The sequence below is a fragment of the Dryobates pubescens genome, chromosome 37, assembly GCF_014839835.1.
Source record: "Dryobates pubescens isolate bDryPub1 chromosome 37, bDryPub1.pri, whole genome shotgun sequence".
Taxonomy (NCBI): Eukaryota; Metazoa; Chordata; class Aves; order Piciformes; family Picidae; genus Dryobates; species Dryobates pubescens.
The window spans coordinates 5,042,764-5,058,756 of record NC_071648.1 but is presented as its reverse complement, the minus strand read 5'-3'; the positions used below and the strand labels follow the sequence as shown (position 1 = coordinate 5,058,756).

At 64.5% G+C, this 15,993-nt stretch overlaps 1 protein-coding gene and 2 long non-coding RNA genes across 3 annotated transcripts; all 3 read left to right on the top strand.

Moving 5' to 3' along the window:
- Nucleotides 1-6,579: 6,579 nt before the first annotated feature.
- LOC128899024 (kinesin-like protein KIF18B) lies at nt 6,580-9,500 on the top strand. Its single transcript, XM_054177011.1, has 7 exons — nt 6,580-6,914; nt 7,463-7,620; nt 8,060-8,164; nt 8,430-8,540; nt 8,698-8,895; nt 9,017-9,306; nt 9,497-9,500. The coding sequence occupies exons 1-7, from the start codon at nt 6,602-6,604 to the stop codon at nt 9,498-9,500; spliced, it is 1,179 nt and encodes a 392-aa protein (XP_054032986.1). The 5' UTR covers nt 6,580-6,601.
- A 191-nt stretch (nt 9,501-9,691) lies between these two features.
- On the top strand, nt 9,692-10,545 carry LOC128899028 (uncharacterized). The gene is made up of 3 exons (XR_008463038.1): nt 9,692-9,733; nt 10,035-10,149; nt 10,386-10,545. It is a non-coding gene; the product is annotated as an uncharacterized LOC128899028 (long non-coding RNA).
- Nucleotides 10,546-13,087: 2,542 nt separating this feature from the next.
- Nucleotides 13,088-15,734, top strand: LOC128899031 (uncharacterized). Its single transcript, XR_008463042.1, has 3 exons — nt 13,088-13,175; nt 13,746-13,841; nt 15,703-15,734. It is a non-coding gene; the product is annotated as an uncharacterized LOC128899031 (long non-coding RNA).
- The last annotated feature ends 259 nt before the right edge of the window (nt 15,735-15,993 follow it).

The following is a 15,993-nucleotide window of genomic DNA, read 5'->3' as shown; positions in this document are numbered from 1 at the left end:
AGTTGTTTGGGTGGTGTTGGATTGGTTGATGGGTTGGACACGATGGTCTTGAAGGTCTCTTCCAACCTGGTCTATTCTATGTATTCTATTCTATTCTATGTATTCCTCTGCAGGACCTGTCCCATCTGCAGCACGTCAGGGGGCAGCTCACAGCAGAGGAGGAAGCACATGTGGGTTGTGAACCCTGCTGCAGAGGATGAAAAGGGGCTAACCAATCGAGAGGATATGGTGCCTTGAAGGGCTTTTCAACCAAAGCCACCCTATGATTCCATCACTCAGCCAGCCCCCAAGGATATTTAGCACTGCTGAGCCACGCTGGATTGGCCACAGCAAGCACTGCAATGCCTCATCAGAGGGGTTTAGATGTTTTACAAGAGGATCCAGGGGGGGTTTGGTATCTTTGAGAGAGGCAGATCATTTTAAAGGTCAGGAAGCCAAGAGCTCTTTCTTGTAGCCTCACTTTGTCAGAAGGGCAGAACAAGTGAGGAGAGGCTGAGGGAGCTGGGGTTGCTCAGCCTGGAGAAGAGGAGGCTCAGGGGAGACCTCATTGCTCTCTGCAACTCCCTGAAGGGAGGTTGTAGCCAGGTGGGGGTTGGTCTCTTCTCCCAGGCAGCCAGCACCAGAACAAGAGGACACAGTCTCAAGCTGTGCCAGGGGAGGTTTAGGCTGGAGGTGAGGAGGAAGTTCTTCCCAGACAGAGAGATTGGCCACTGGGATGTGCTGCCCAGGGAAGTGGTGGAGTCCCCATCCCTGGAGGTGTTTAGAAGCAGCCTGAATGAGGCACTTGGTGCCATGGTTTGGTTGTCAGGAGGTGTTAGGGATTAGGTGATAGGTTGGACTTGATGATCCCTGAGGTCTTTCCCTGCTGATTCTCTGGTTCTGTGATTCTGCCTACTAAAAGAACTCTGTGATTCTGTGATTCTCTAGGCCATCTCCAGGGTGGTTTTGCTGTCTCTGCAGCCAGCCTAGTCTCCATTTCTCCTCAGGCTGCCTGCAAGGATGCCAGTTAGGACCAACTGAGAATATGTCTCTAGTACCAAGTCAGGTGGGAAGGTGTCTGAGTGTGACAGCTTTGCTCTCCAGTGTGTGAAACACCATCCCTGGCAGCTTCAGGTTTTAACCAAGTGGCCTCCATTCCCAGCCTGGTGTAAAGGTTCCTGCCAAGCACTACCCAGCCCTGAATTTAGCTGAAATCTGTCATTTTCCAGCCTCCTGCCAATAACTGTTATCTTATTAGGTAATGAGAGCATTTGGGATATGAGCCACAGGAGAGCAGAAATTATCTCCCAATGTTAGCTCAATATGAGAGCAATTTGCAGGCTGGGCTTTGCTTTTGCAGAGGTTTTGCCTTCTGAGCACTTTGGCTGCTGTCAATCCCTGCAGCAGTGGCTGGGGGGTTGATGCTCTGAAGGAAGAAGCTTCCTCCTTCCTTCCATACATTGCCCAGCCTTTTCAGCTCTGTTAGGGAGGGGGAGTTAAATAAGACCTAGAGACCACAGGATCCTAGAATGGTGTGGGTTGGAAGGGACCTTGAAAGGTCATCTAGTCCAACCCAGCTGCAGTGAACAGAGACATCTTCAAGCAGGCCAGGTTGTTCAGAGGCTTATCTAACCTGGCCTGGGATGGCTGCAGGGGTGGAGCATCTACCACCTCCCTGGGCAACCTGGGCCAGGGTCTTGCCACCCTCAGTGTAAGAGATATCTTCCTTCCCCCTTGCCTGAATCTCCCTCTTGTGTTAAACCATCACCCCTTGCTCTGTCACAACAGGCTCTGCTAAAAAGGTTTTCCTCATCATTCCTCTAAGCCCTCTTTAAATACTGCCAGACCACAACAAGGTCTCCATGGAGCCTTTTCCAGGCCAAACAGCCCCAAAGAATCACAGAACTGTCAGGGTTGGAAGGGACCTCAAGAATCAGCCAGCTCCAACCCCCCTGCCATGGCCAGGGACACCTCACACTGCAGCAGGTTGCTCACAGCCACCTCCAGCCTGGCTGCAAACACCTCCAGGCAGGAGGCTGCCACCACCTCCCTGGGCAGCCTGTGCCAGGCTCTCACCACCCTCATGGGCAACAACTTCTTCCTCACAGCCAATCTCAATCTCCCCACTTCTAGTTTTGCTCCATCCCCCCCAGTCCTATCCCTCCCTGACACCCTCACAAGTCCCTCCCCAGCTTTCTTGCAGCCCCCTGCAGATCCTGCAAGGCCACAATGAGGTCTCCTGGGAGCCTTCTCCTCTCCAGCCTGCACAACCCCAGCTCCCTCAGTCTGTGCTCACAGCAGAGCAGCTCCAGCCCTCTGCTCCTCCTCCTGGCCCTTCTCTGGACACCTTCCAGCCCCTCCAGATCCTTCCTGGCACAGAGGCTCCAGAGCTGGCCCCAGAGCTGCAGCTGTGGTCTCAGCAGAGTGGAGCAGAGGGGCAGAATCCCCTCCCTGGCCCTGCTGGCCACACTTCTCTTGCTGCAGCCCAGGCTCTGCTTGGCTCTCTGGGCTGCAAGTGCTCCCTGCTGGCTCCTGCTGAGCTTCTCCTCCCCCAGCACCCCCAAGGCCTTTGCTTCAGGGCTGCTCTCCAGCCAGTCCCTGCCCAGCCTCTAGCAGTGCCTGGGATTGCCCTGCCCCAGCTGCAGGACCTTGCCCTTGGTCTTGTTGAACCTCCTGAGGTTGTCCTGGGCCCAGCTCTGCAGCCTGTGCAGGTCCCTCTGGATGGATCCTTCCCTCCAGCTGTCAGCAGCACCACACAGCTTGGTGCCACCAGGAGCCCTGCTGAGGGTGCCCTCAATGCCCATGTCCCACAGTACTGTATGGCAATATACAACTGCTAGGAACAGATAATTGGAGCTCAACTTGGCAAAGTCCTCAAGTGTTCTTTGCACCCTGTCATGGACTGAGGCACCACTGTGTTGCCTACACTCAGGTGTGCAGAGTTCCTTTGGTATTCTTGAACACCTTGGAGAAGCATAAGGAACATCATGGAATGTGAGGGGCTGCAAGGGACCTCCAAAGCTCATCCAGGCCAACCCCCTGCCAGAGCAGGAGCACCCAGAGCAGCTCACACAGCAACACATCCAGGCAGGGCTTGAAGAGCTCCACAGAGGGAGACTCCACAACCCCCCTGGGCAGCCTGCTCCAGGCTTCTCTCACCCTCACAGGGGAAAAATTCCTCCTCCTCTTTCCATGGCACTTCCTCTGCCTCAGCTTCCACCACTGCCCCTGGTGCTGGCATTGGGCATCCCCCAGCAGAGCCTGGCTCCAGCCTCTGGGCACTGCCCCTGCACAGCTTTAGCAGCAGCAAGGAGCTCACCCTCAGGCTCCTCCTCTGCAAGCTCCAGAGCCCTCAGCTGCCTCAGGCTCTCCTCCTGAGGAAGATCTTCCACTGCCTGCAGCATCTTTGTGGCTCTGTGCTGGACTCTCTCAAGCAGTTCCCTGAGGCCCTTCCTGTATTGAGGGGCCCAGAACTGGACACAATACTCCAGCTGTGGCCTCAGCAGGGCAGAGCAGAGGAGGAGGAGAAGCTCTCTTGACCTACTCACCACAGCCCTTCTAATCCATGACTGTCCTTAGTGTTTTGCAGCTCTGACTGTCAGAGCCGAGGTGCCAGCCCAGCTGGACAGGGGACACCTTTGTTTTGCAGATGAAAGCTGGGAACTGCTGTGCTGTGGAACTGTCAATCAGTGCTGTTCACCCACTGCTGAAAAACCAGCTGGGATCACCTTATGAGATGCTCCCTTGGCTCTCTGCCACACAGCCCAAGAGGAACTCACTTTTGTTTAACATTTCTTTCTGACAACTTGTCTTATTCTTGACTCTCTGAATGCAGAACCAGAGCAGGAGAGGAGAAGAACAGTGAAAAACCACAGCCTGCAATCAATTCCTCCTCCAAAGGAATGCAGATCTCCCTGGTCAGGCAGAGTGGTTGAACAGGAAGCAGCTGCCCTGCTCTGCTGAGACCTCCCCTGCAGTGCTGTCTGCAGCTCTGGAGCCCTCAGCACAGGAAGGACCTGGACCTGATGGAGAGGCTCCAGAGGAGGCCATGGGAATGCTCAGGGGGTTGGAGCAGCTCTGCTCTGAGGCCAGGCTGAGGGAGCTGGGGGTGTTCAGCCTGGAGAAGAGAAGGCTCCAGGCAGACCTAAGAGCAGCCTGCCAGGACCTGAAGGGGGCTGCAAGAAGGCTGCAGAGAGACTGTTTGCAAAGGGCTGCAGGGACAGGAGCAGGGACAATGGCTTCAAAGTAGAGCAGAGCAGATTGAGATTGGATGTGAGGAACAAGTTCTGCAGCAGGAGGGTGGTGGAACACTGGCACAGGTTGCCCAGGGAGGTGGTTGAGGCTCCATCCCTGGAGATGTTCAAGGTATCACAGTCTCACAGCATAATCACCAAGTCCAACCTGTCACCACAGACCTCATGACTAAACCATGGCACCAAGTGCCACATCCAATCCCCTCTTGAACACCTCCAGGGATGGGGACTCCACCACCTCCCTGGGCAGCACATCCCAATGACGAACGACTCGCTTGGTGAAGAACTTTCTCCTCACCTTGAGCCTAAACTTCCCCTGGCACAGCTTGAGGCTGGCTGGGCATGAGAGGCAATCCAGCAGCCTCAGTGCCACCAGCGCCAGCCCTCTGCTCCCCAGCGCCTCTGGGTCCCCAGAGGTGGTACCCAGGGGGACATGGGGCTGCAGGGAGGCCTCTGCCCCGGGCCTGGCTGCTTGCCAGGGGCCTCTCTGCCTTTCTCAGAGCCCTTTGCCCCCGGGGGTGGGCAGCGGAGCCGCAGCCCCCAGCTGGGCAGCAGGCACAGAGCTGATACAGGCAGTAGGTCAGGCAGAGCAATCTATGCCTTAGGCTGGGCTTAGTGTGAGGCTGGGGCCCAGGTGCATGCATTAGAGCAAGATGAGCAGGTCAGTCCCTGCAGGGCAGAACAGAAGAGCAAAACCCTTTCAGAACCTGCCCCTGCAGCTGTCTGGTTAACTCTGGCAACTCTTGCAGCAGCAGCAGCAGCAGCCGGGGAAAGGAGCTCAGGGTCAGGCTGGGGCTTGGTCAAGCAGCTGATGGCCAGCTGCCCTCTAAAGGAAAGCCTCTGCGCAGGACAGGGACTGTGCCAGCCGGCAGGAGGGGAGCTGCGTTTGCTGCCTGTGCCCAGCGCTGCCTCCTGCCCTTCTCTGCTCTGGCTGCAGCCCCGCAGCATCCTTCAGGCCCTCTGAGCAGCAGCGCAGCGAGAGGAGCCCCAGAGTGCCCCCAGCCCCGGCTGAGAGAGCAGAGCCCTTGGGGATGTGTGGGCAGCCCTGGGGCCGGGGCTGGGGCAGGGGCCCCCTTGCAGGCCCTGAGGGGTGCCCGGGGCTGGCTTCTCAGCGCAAAGATGGCGGCCAGGCCCCGGCGGCCTACAGCCCCCATGGTGCACTGCGCGGAGCGGCCGCGGCTCGTGGGCGGAGCGGCCGGCAGCGGTCGCGCCTCGTGGGCGGGAGCGGGCGGAGCTCGTGGGCGGGAGCGGGCGGGGCTCGCGTTGCCGAAGAGCCAATGGGAGGCTCTGGTCGACGATTGACCAATGAGCGCAAGGGGCGTGGTCGGCGGGACTGTTTGAGCCCTCAGCGGTGGAAGCAGCGGTGAGCAGCGCTCCGGCACCCTAAGGGCGAAAGGAGAGGGATGGGGACGGCTGTGGGGAACGGGGGCAGCGTGCAAGGGCAGGGGCGGGCTGCGGGGGGCTGAGGCGGGCGGCTGAGGCGGGCGGCGGGGACTGGGGGGCTGAGGCGGGGGGCTGAGGCGGGCTGAGACGGGGGGCTGAGGCGGGCGGCGGGGGGCTGAGGCGGGCTGGGGGGCTGAGGCGGGCGGCGGGGACTGGGGGGCTGAGGCGGGCTGAGGCGGGGGGCTGAGGCGGGCTGCGGGGGGCGGCGGGGGCTGGGGGGCTGAGGCGGTCTGGGGGGCTGAGGCGGGCTGCGGGGGGCGGCGGGGCTGAGGCGGTCTGGGGGGCTGAGGCGGGCTGCGGGGCTGAGGCGGGCTGAGGCGGGCTGCGGGGCTGAGGCGGGCTGCGGGGACTGGGGGGCTGAGGCGGGCTTGGGGGGCTGAGGCGGGCTGCGGGGGCTGAGGCAGGCTGCGGGAAGCGGCGGTGAGAGCGCCCTGGGCAATGCTGGGTTCGGGTCCCGGGCAGTGTTACGGGGCCGGGGGATGGGGGTGGGCTGGGGATCGGGGGTCAGGCGGTGGAGGGGCTCTGGGGACCCGCGGTGCGGCTCGGAGCGTTCGGGTGGTTGTGGGGACCCGCAGGGGATGCAGGGTCCTTCCGCACGGGGAGAACGCGCAGGGCTGGGGCGGTTGTTAACGGCAGCTCCGGCGGCCCCGGCGGCGGTTAGGGCAGGCGGGACTGGGGAGCCGGCTCCGGGCTCGAGAGGTAAAGGCTGTCTCCAGCCTCAGGCTCCCCCTCCGCCGCTTCCCCTCCCTGCCTGACCCTGTTTTCTCTTCTCAGAGTGCACTCTCAGGACTTTCGAGGCCAGAGCGGTGTTCTTCGGTGTTCTTCAGCCGGCGCTTTCCTTCGAGCGGTGCTTTTCTTGTTCGGTGCTGTGCGAGCCCTAAGGGTAGAGCCCGTAGCCTTGTGTCATCTTCGTCGCCGCCGCCGCCATGGCGGTGGTCCCTCCCCCCCGGGAGGGCACCGTGGCCGTCATGGTGCGAGTGCGACCCCCGGCCCCCGGCGAGGGAGCCGCGCAGCACCCGGTGCTGAGGGTGCTCGACCATCACACCCTCGTGTTCGACCCTGAGGGGTCTGCTGGTGCCCCCGGCGGGGTGCTGCCTGCTGGCCGCAGCAGGAACCCAGGGAAACATCAGAAGTTCCACTTCGACCGGGTTTTTGCTGAGCAGGCCACCCAGGAGGAGGTGTTCCAGCACACCACCCATCAGATGGTCGACACCATCCTCGATGGCTACAACTGCTCTGGTGAGCCCGAGCAGCCTGCTCTGGTCCCTGCAGGAGCTCCTGCCCCATCTGCCCCTGCTCTGGGTGGGCTCAGCAGAGCTGGGGCTTGGTTCTAGAAGCCCTGAGCAGCTGTGGCAGTAGTGGGCACACAGCAGCTCTGCAGAAAGAGAAAGCCTTGACCTTGCTGTTGGCACCAAGCTGGGGCAGTGACAAGCGTGGTCAGGACAGGGCCAGGGCTGACCTGGAGATGTCATCTGGGGGCTCTGGGAGCAGGCAGGGCCCAGGCCAGCAAGAGGAGAGCAGAGACAAGCCCAGATGAGTGTGGAGTCCTGCCTGTGGGGTGGCATCAGCTGGGGGCCCTGTGCAGGCTGGGGAGCAGCCTGGTGCAGAGGGCCCTGGGGGCCCTGCTGGACAGGATGTGAGTGGGAGGCAGCAGTGCCCCATAGCAGGAGTTAGGTTTGGGGCTGTGTCCCCAGGGGCGTTTCCAGCTGAGGCAGAGCCAGGAGCATCCCCCCCAGTGCTGCTGGTGGTGAAGGCTGCTCTCAGGGCTCCTCCCTTTCTCCTCCCAGTGTTTGCCTATGGGGCAACAGGAGCAGGGAAAACCTACACCATGCTGGGCTCAGAGAAGAGCCCTGGCATCATCCACCTCACCATGGAGGAGCTGTTCAGGAGGCTTGAGGCTAGGAAGGAGCAGAAGAGCTATGAGGTCCTGGTCTCCTACCTGGAGGTAGGCTGTGCCCAGCTGTGCCCCTCCTGCTGCCAGGCCACCATCTCCAAGGTCTGGGCTTGTAGTGCCAGGGGCACCCCTGTGCTGCCAGCTGTGCCCAGTGCCCAGGACAGCCCCAGACTGGAAGCAGGCTCCCCCTGGCCAGCCTGCTGAGCTGGTGCTGCTGGTCTGCCCCCTCTGGAGCTGGGGGAATTTGCTGAGGGCCACAGGGCAATGAGGGCTTCCTGGCTGCAAGGGCTTTGCAGGAGCAGAGGCTCAGTGCCTTGCTGCTGAAGCCTCCTGAGCTGTCCCCTGCCTTTAGGGCACCTTCAGCTGCTCCCGCTGGCACCAGGTGCCAGAGGTGCTGTTGGGTGGGCACCAGGCCCTGGGGTGCAAAGCTCCTCTGATGCTGCCCTCTGGGGCCCCTACCCTCAGCCTAAGCTGGAGTTGCCTGCTGCAGGTCTACAACGAGGAGATCCGTGACCTGCTGGAGCCCAAGGGCCCTCTGTCCATCCGGGAGGATCCCGAGAGAGGAGCTGTGGTTCAGGGTCTCTCCATCCAGCAGGTGGGGGTGGAAGCAGGCACAAGGTGTGGGCAGCGCTGCGCCTGCCCCGGGGGTGCCAGCGAGCACTGGGGGGCCTGGAGGGGGGAGGGGAGGGCTGGGGGGCCCCGGGGGTGCAAGCTCGGTGGGTGCTGGCTGGCAGCAGAGGTGAGCCCGAGGCCAGAGGAGCCCTGCAGAGCCGCAGGAGGCCTCAGCCGCTGTGCCTGTGGCCGCTCGGTGCCCGCGCTGGGGCCGCGCTGATCCCTGCCCTCTGCCTGCTCCCTGCCAGCCCAGCTCGGCAGAGCAGCTCCTGCAGACGCTGCTGAGGGGCAGCAGGAACCGCACGCAGCATCCCACCGCTGCCAACGCCTCCTCCTCCCGCTCCCACGCCATCCTGCAGGTGAGGGCCGGTGCTTGGGGCAGCCCTTGGCAGCGCTGCCCGCAACGGGGCAGGCGGCGAGGCTGTGCCAGGGCCGGCGGCCCAGAGCTGCCAGGCTGCGAGCAGCGAGCCCGAGCGCCCTGCGGAGCTGCAGCCTGCCCTGTGTGTGCCCTGCCAGGTCTACGTGAAGCAGCAGGACCGCGCCGGGGGCCTCGGCGGGGCTGTGCGGGTGGCCAAGATGAGCTTGGTCGACCTGGCCGGCTCGGAGCGAGCCGCGCTGGCCAAGACCAGGGGCGAGCGGCTGCGGGAGGGAGCCAGCATCAACCGCTCGCTGCTGGCCCTGCTCAGCGTCATCCAGGCGCTGGCTGGGGCCAAGGTAAGGCTGCCGCCGAGGGGCCCTGAGCGCCGTCCCCACGGCACAGCTGCCCTGGGCTCAGCCTGCCCAGGGCTGGGAGCCGAGGGCCAGCCCCTGAGCGGAGCCTCGCTGTGCCGGGCAGGGCAAGCAGAGCCACATCCCGTACCGGGACAGCAAACTGACGAGGCTGCTGAAGGACTCCATCGGCGGCAACTGCCGCACCCTGATGCTGGCTGCCCTCAGCCCCTCGCCGCTCTGCTGCCAGGACACCCTCAACACGCTCAAGTATGCCAGCAGGGCCAAGGAGATCCAGGTCTCGGTGAGCACCTCGCCCCACGGCCGGCAGCTGCGGGGAAGGAGCCTGGGGCAGGCTGCTGCGGGCTGCCGCCGCCCCCCTGCTGCAGCCGGGCTGCCTCTGGAGCCCCTCCCAGAGTCAGCTGCAGCCCCTCGGGTCCCCTCAGCCCAGGGGAGGCTGAGCAGCTGCCCTGCTGCCGCCTCAGCAGAGGGGAAGGAGCTGTCCCGGTGCTGCTCTCAGCTCCGCTCCTCCCTCCCCCTGCAGCTCAAGAGAAACCCGCTCAGCCCGGACTCCCACGTCTGTCACTATGCTGTGCTGTGTGCGCAGCTGAGAGCGCAGGTGAGCTGCTGGGGGCAGGGCTGGGCTCTGTCTGCAGCTCTGCTTTGCCTGGCACCCAGCCTGCTGAGCTGCTGGGGCTCATGGCAGGCTCTGAGCCAGGGCTGCCCCTTGCTCCCAGGTGGCAGAGCTGCAGACCAAGCTCCGTGCCTACGAGGACGCTGCCCGCAGGGCACAGAGCCAGGCGCCGCTGCCTGCCCTCGGCTCCAGCCCGTTGCAGCTGCCCAGGTGAGGCTGTGGCAGGAGGGATGGAGCCCGGGCTGGCATCTTGGGGTCCCCCACGGCCAGGAGCTTGCAGAGGTTGGCTGCTGGCTGCAGCCCCAGTGGCTGCCAGGACGCAGCTGAGCTGCTCTGCTGCTGTGCCACAGCCTCTGCACTGCCCAGCTGGAGTTAGGAGCCTGGCAGCCCCCACAGCTGGGGGACAAAGGACAAAGCTTCCTTGGGCTCCATCCCCAAACTTGGTAGGCCAGGGGATGGCTTCCCCAGAGGGTCTTCCCTGGCTCAGGGGCTGCTGCTGTGACTCCTGTAGGGTGGAGGAGGCTGTGCCCAAGGTGTGCCTGGACCTCACTGGTGGGGAGAGAGCTGGAGAGCAGCAGGAGCTGGCAGCTGGCTGTCCTGTTCCCTTGCAGCTGGCCTTGGAGGAGGTGAGAGGAGGGCTTGGCCTGGTGTGTAGGACCCAGCAGGCAGCTCAGGTACTTGCTGGGCTGCACTGGGCAAGCTGGGAGAGGGCAGGAGCTGAGCTGCTCTGGGAGGTCTTGGCTCAGCAGGTGCTGGGCTGTGGACTGCTCGAGAAAGCTCTGAGCCTCACAGGGAATGGGCAGCTTGGGGCCCAGGCTCAGCTCAGCTATGGCCTGATGCTGCTTGTGGGGGCTTGCTGCAGGCTGCAGAGGAAAGGTCTGCCCCAGCCATCCAGCAGGCAGATGTGCAGCAGGAAGCAAAGGAAGCAGGCCTCCTGCTGCAGGGCTTGACTGCCAGCCAGCCAGAGGGGTGAGTGTCCTTGTGCCACCTCCCTGTGCCACTTCCTCCTGGCTGCTCAGAGAGTTTCACCCTTCCCGTTGTGTGCAGCCCCCCTGAGGGTGCTGGAGGTGGGGGAGGGTCCAGGGTTTGGCTTGCAGAGGAGTGGCTGTCCTCTGAAGTGGGCTTTGGCTCCTAGAGAGCCAGTCCCAGGGGATAATCTCCCCTGGAAGGGTCAGCAAGGAAGGTTTCCAGGCACAGCAGCTGAGAGCCTTCAGTGCCTCTTGTCAGGCCTGAAGCTGCCTGCCCCAGGTCTTTGCTGCTGCCTCTGCTCCCCGCGGTGCTGCCCTGGCAGGGCTGCCCTGGCACCACCTGCTGCTGTCCCTGCCCCAAGGTGCTGGCAGAAGGAAGCTCTTGGGGAAGGTCTCCCGAGGGAGGCTGCCTGTGCTGTGTGCCTGAGGCCCAGCACAGCTCTGTGGCTGCTGTTGGGTGCCCTGCTGTGCCCCAGCTGAGGAGGGGGCTGAGAGGTGCTGCTGGTGGTGCTGAGCTGTCTGTGGTGCCAGTGGCTGGGGTTCAGCCCCTCACTGCTCCTTGGCTCTGTCTCTCTCTGCCCCAGGCCTGTAGCTGCTACCAGGAGCTTCTTCCCAAAGCAGCAGTCCCTGCCCCAGGCTGGCAGCTTCCTTGCTGCTGCTGTGGCCTCTGAGGAGCTGCAGCCCCTGGCCCCTCAGGAGGCTGCTGCAAGGCAGGAGCAGGCCTCATCCCCAGGGAGGGCTGCAGAGGCCAGCAGGGCCAGCCCAGCCTGGAGGAGCCAGCAGGGCTGTGCTGCTGAGGATCCAGGTTTGTGCTCTCTCCTCTGTCCCAGGGCCTGCGGTGGGGGGGTGGGGGGCAGCTGCCAGCTGTGGGCACAGGGCAGGGGGAGAAGTTTCTCCTGCCCTGGCACCCAGTGGGGTCCGAGCCTGCCTTTGTCTCCTGTGGGTTACTGCTCTGGGGTGCATCTGCCCACTCAGCCCAGCTGTGGCCTGACTGCTGGCAGCCTTTGTCTGGGCAGGGCTGACCTCTTCCTCCTCATCCTCAGTGCCAATGCATGAGCCCAGCAGCAGAGCCTGGCTCTGCAGAGGCTGTTGCTGGGCACAGGCCAGGCCTGCCACGGGGCACTTGCTCTGGGCCCAGGATTGTTAGCGCTGGCTCTTGGGCTTGATGTGGTTTGGGGCAGCCACAGCAAAGAGCCCAGGGTGGTGGGGGGCAGAGGGGGACGCCCTGGGGCCTGGGGGTGCCTGGTCACTGCAGGCAGGGAGCCGATTGGGTCTCTTCTCTGCTCTTCTAGCCAAGACCTCTGTGGCTGCATCTGGCGGCCCTGTGGTGAGCTCTCCCCTGCCAGGCTGCCAGCACCTGGCTGTGCTCCACAGTGCCACGCTGCAGGCCCTCAGCCCCATCCCGAGGAGGAGGTCCCCTGAGATGCCAACTCCTCCCCAGCCGGCAGCTGCCTGCAGCCTCTCCCCGCGGCTGGAACAGCGCCGGCGAAGTGGGAAGCCAGCAGAGGCTGCCAGGGCGGCACAGAGCCCCTCCAGCGCCTGCCCCCCGGCTGCAGCCCCGGCAGCCCCTGGCTCCCTTCCGGTCTGGCCCCGCAGCTCCAGGCTGTGCCCGGGGAGGCTCTCCCGGAGCCGCCTGCCCCTGCCGCCGCTGGCAGCTGCCAAGGGCTGTGCCCTGCCCCGGCGCCCTGACCTCAATGGCACCTACGAGGTGTGCAGGCTGTCATCCTCAGCCGGCAGCCCTGAGCCCTTGGGCTGCAGGGGCCTGGAGCCCCCCAGGCAGGACCTCCTCCAGCAGCAGGATGCCCTCTCGGTGCCCAAGTGAGTGCCGCCCTGGGGCCCTCCCTGTGGGTTTGGGGACCCCCTTGGTGGCTGGGGGACTCCTGTGTGGATGGCTGCAGCTCTGTGGGGAGGGGAGGGTGGGCAGGAGGCACAGGGCTGGGGGATGGGCAGCAGTAGTCTGAGCTCCCCTGGGCATGGGTTGCTGAAGAGAGAAAGCCAAGCAGAAGGGGCACCCCTGTGTGCCACTTGCCCTGGCACAGGTTGTGCACCCTCCTCTGGCATGGAGCTGCCCCAGGGATGAGCTCTGCCAAGGTGGGACCAGGTCTTGGCCTGCAGAGGAGTGGCTGCCCTCTCAGGTGGGCTTTGGCTCCTAGAGGGCCAGACCCAGGGGATAATCTCCCCTGGACATGGCAGCAGGGAAGGTTTCCAGGCACAGCAGGTGAGAGCCTTCAGTGCCTCTTGTCAGGCCTGAAGGTGCCTCCACAAAGTCTTTCCTCCTGCCTGGCAGCTTCTGCTGCTGTCCCTGCCCCAAGGTCCTGGCAGAAGGAAGCTCTTGGGGAAGGTCTCCCGAGGGAGGCTGCCTGTGCTGTGTGCCTGAGGCCCAGCACAGCTCTGTGGCTGCTGTTGGGTGCCCTGCTGTGCCCCAGCTGAGGAGGGGGCTGAGAGGTGCTGCTGGTGGTGCTGAGCTGTCAGTGGTGCCAGTGGCTGAGGTTCAGCCCCTCACTGCTCCTTGGCTCTGTCTCTCTCTGCCCCAGGCCTGTAGCTGCTGTGGTGAGCCATGACCTCAATGTCACCTACGAGGTGTGCAGGCTGTCATCCTCAGCCGGCAGCCCTGAGCCCTTGGGCTGCAGGGGCCTGGAGCCCCCAAGCCGGCAGCACAAGCAGGATGCCCTCTCGGTGCCCAAGTGAGTGCTGCCCTGGGGCCCTCCCTGTGGGTTTGGGGATCCTGCCCTCCATGGCTGGGGGACTGCTGTGTGGATGGCTGCAGCTCTGTGGAGGGCAGAGGCTGGGCAGGAAGCACTTGGCCAGCAGGCACAGGCTGAGCTCATCTGGGCATGGCTGCAAAGGGCAGAGAGCCTTCCAAGAGAAGCTTTTTCTCCTCCTCCTTTTCCCTTTGGCCCTGGAGCATCCTCCAGATGGCTTCAGGAGTGTTGGCTGGGAGCAGGTTGGGCGTCTGCTCTCCTGGCAGTGAGGGTCAGGGCTGTGCCCTTGTGGGGTTTGGGGGTTGTTGGGGTTGCTTTTGGCTGTGCCCCAGAGAGGCTCTGCCTCTTCTGGAGCCTTGTGGCTGTCCAGAAGCTGAGCCCCACATGGCCATGGTGGTGCAGGACACCCTCAGGGAGACCTCCTTGCTTCTGGAGCTCTGTAAAGAGCTCAGAGTGAGGATAGCTGGCAATGGGGACAGGGAACGGCCCAGCCCCATGCCGGGGGGCAGTCAGGATCCAGCCTGGCACTAACCATCTCTGCCCTGTCTGCAGGCCCTGCAAGCTGGCCTGTGCCACACAGGCACCCTCTGTGTCCAGGCTCCCTGTGGTCTCCAGAGCCTCTGCCCTGAAGCAGAAGGCAGCTGAGAGGTGAGAGAGCTGCCAGCAGCTGCTTGTGCTCCCCAGTGTGGGCCCAGCCCCATGGCTGAGGCTGCACCTTGCCTGTGGCCTCTGGGCTGCAGGGAGGCCTCTGCCCCGAGCCTGGCTGGGTGCCAATGGCCTCTTTGCCTTTCTCAGAGCCCTTTGCCCGCCCAGGGGTGGGCAGCGGAGCCGCATCCCCCAGCTGCGCAGCAGGCACCGAGCTGCCAAGGCCTCTGCACCCCAGGTGAGGCTGCCCTGGGAACCACTCTGCCAGGAGGGAGCCCTGCCCCAGGGCAGGCTGCAGCCTGCTGCTGTGAGAGCCCTGTGCCAGCTGCGAGGCAGAGCCCTGGCATGGGGATGGTTGGTGCTGGGGTCTGGCTGCAGCCCCAGCTAGGCGTAGGGCATGAGAGCAGGGAGCTGCCAGTGCCTGGGTGTGCCCAGCGCTGCCTGATGCCCTTCTCTCCTCTCTCGACAGCTCCTGAACGTCCTTCAGGCCCTCTGAGCAGCAGCGCAGCAAGAGGAGCCCCAGAGTGCCTCCAGCCCCAGGTCAGAGAGCAGAGCCCTTGGGGATGTGTGGGCAGCCCTGAGGGTGCCCCTCGCAGGCCCTGGCGGGTGCCCGGTGCTGCCTTCTCAGCGCTAATGAGGGGGAGGCGGCGCTGGGCTGGCCGCGGGGGCTGGGGAGGGCCGGAGGTGTCGGCAGGGAGCTGGCAGGAGAAGGTGGCAGGGCAGGGCTGGGGCTGAGGGCAAAGACGGTGGCCAGGCCCCGGCGGCCTACGGCTCCCGCGGTGGTGCGCGCGGGCGGGAGGGGGCGGGGCTGTCGGCGTTGAAGAGCCAATGGGAGGCTGCGTTCGGGCACCGGCCAATGAGCGCAGGGGGCGTGTCCGGCGGCAGCGTTTGAAGCCCTGCGGCGCAGGCAGCGGTGAGTGGCGCTGGGGCCCCGGGAACGGCGAGGGAGAGGACTGGGGACGGCTGCGGGGAGCGGCGGCTGGGGGAGGGAGTGCGGGAGGCGGCGGTGGCAGCGCTGGGGGGAAGCTGGGGAGGGCGGCGGGGAGGGCTCCAGGCCGTGGGCAGTGGGTTGGGGATCAGGGGTGTGGTTGTGGAGGGGCTGTGGGCCCCGGGGGTGGTTGTGGGGACCCCAGGGTGCTGTGGGATCCTTGCCGACGCTGGGAACCTGTAGGGCTGGAGGGTATTCTAAGGGCAGCTCTCGGGGAACCGGTGGGATTTAGGACAGGGAGGGTGTGGGAGCAGGGTCCCGGGTGGGGGGCTGGGGGTGTCCAGGCTTTCTCCAGCCTGAGGCTCCCCCTGTGCCGCTTCCCCTCCCTGCCTGACCTTTTTTCCTTCGGAGAGTGCACCCTCAGGACTTGGGAGCCCGGAGTTGTGTTCTTCAGCCAGTGCTGTCCTTGGAGCGGTGCTGTGCGGACCCCAGGGGCAGTGCCCTCAGCCCTGCGTCGTCGTCGCCGCCATGGTGCTGGTCCCTCCCCCCAGGAGGGCCCCGTGGCCGTCATGGTGCGAGTGCGACCCCTGGCCCCCGGCGAGGGAGCCAGGCAGCACCCAGCTGCCTCCCAGTCCCGTGGCAGTGGGCAGTCAGGATCCAGCCTGGCACTAACCATCTCTGCCCTGTCTGCAGGCCCTGCCAGCTGGCCTGTGCCACACAGGCACCCTCTGTGCCCAGCCCCCCTCTGGTCTCCAGAGCCTCTGCCCTGAAGCAGAAGGTAGCTGAGAGGTGAGAGAGCTGCCAGCAGCTGCTTGTGCTCCCCAGTGTGGGCCCAGCCCCATGGCTGGGGCTGCCCCTTGCCTGTGGCCTCTGGGCTGCAGGGAGGCCTCTGCCCCGAGCCTGGCTGGTTGCCAATGGCCTCTTTGCCTTTCTCAGAGCCCTTTGCCCCCCCGGGGGTGGGCAGTGGAACTCCAGAGCAGGAACAGAGCTGCCAAGGCCTCTGCAGCCCAGGTGAGGCTGCCCTGGGAACCACTCTGCCAGGAGTGAGCCCTGCCCCAGGGCAGGCTGAAGCCTGCTGCTGTGCCAGCCCTGTGCCAGCTGAGAGGCAGTGCCCTGGTATGGGGATGGTTGGTGCTGGGGGGGTGGCTGCAGCCCCATCTGGGGGGAGGGTAAGAGGGCAGGGAGCTGCCAGTGCCTGGATGTGCCTCAGGGGGGGAGCTGTGTTTG

What these genes read in the sequence shown, in the direction of transcription:
- LOC128899024 (XM_054177011.1), top strand. Translation starts at nt 6,602, where the DNA reads ATGGCGGTGGTCCCTCCCCCCCGGGAGGGCACCGTGGCCGTCATGGTG. An exon ending in TCCTGGTCTCCTACCTGGAG is followed by an intron (nt 7,621 to 8,059) that starts GTAGGCTGTGCC and finishes TGCCTGCTGCAG; the next exon opens with GTCTACAACGAGGAGATCCG. An exon ending in AGGCGCTGGCTGGGGCCAAG is followed by an intron (nt 8,896 to 9,016) that starts GTAAGGCTGCCG and finishes TGTGCCGGGCAG; the next exon opens with GGCAAGCAGAGCCACATCCC.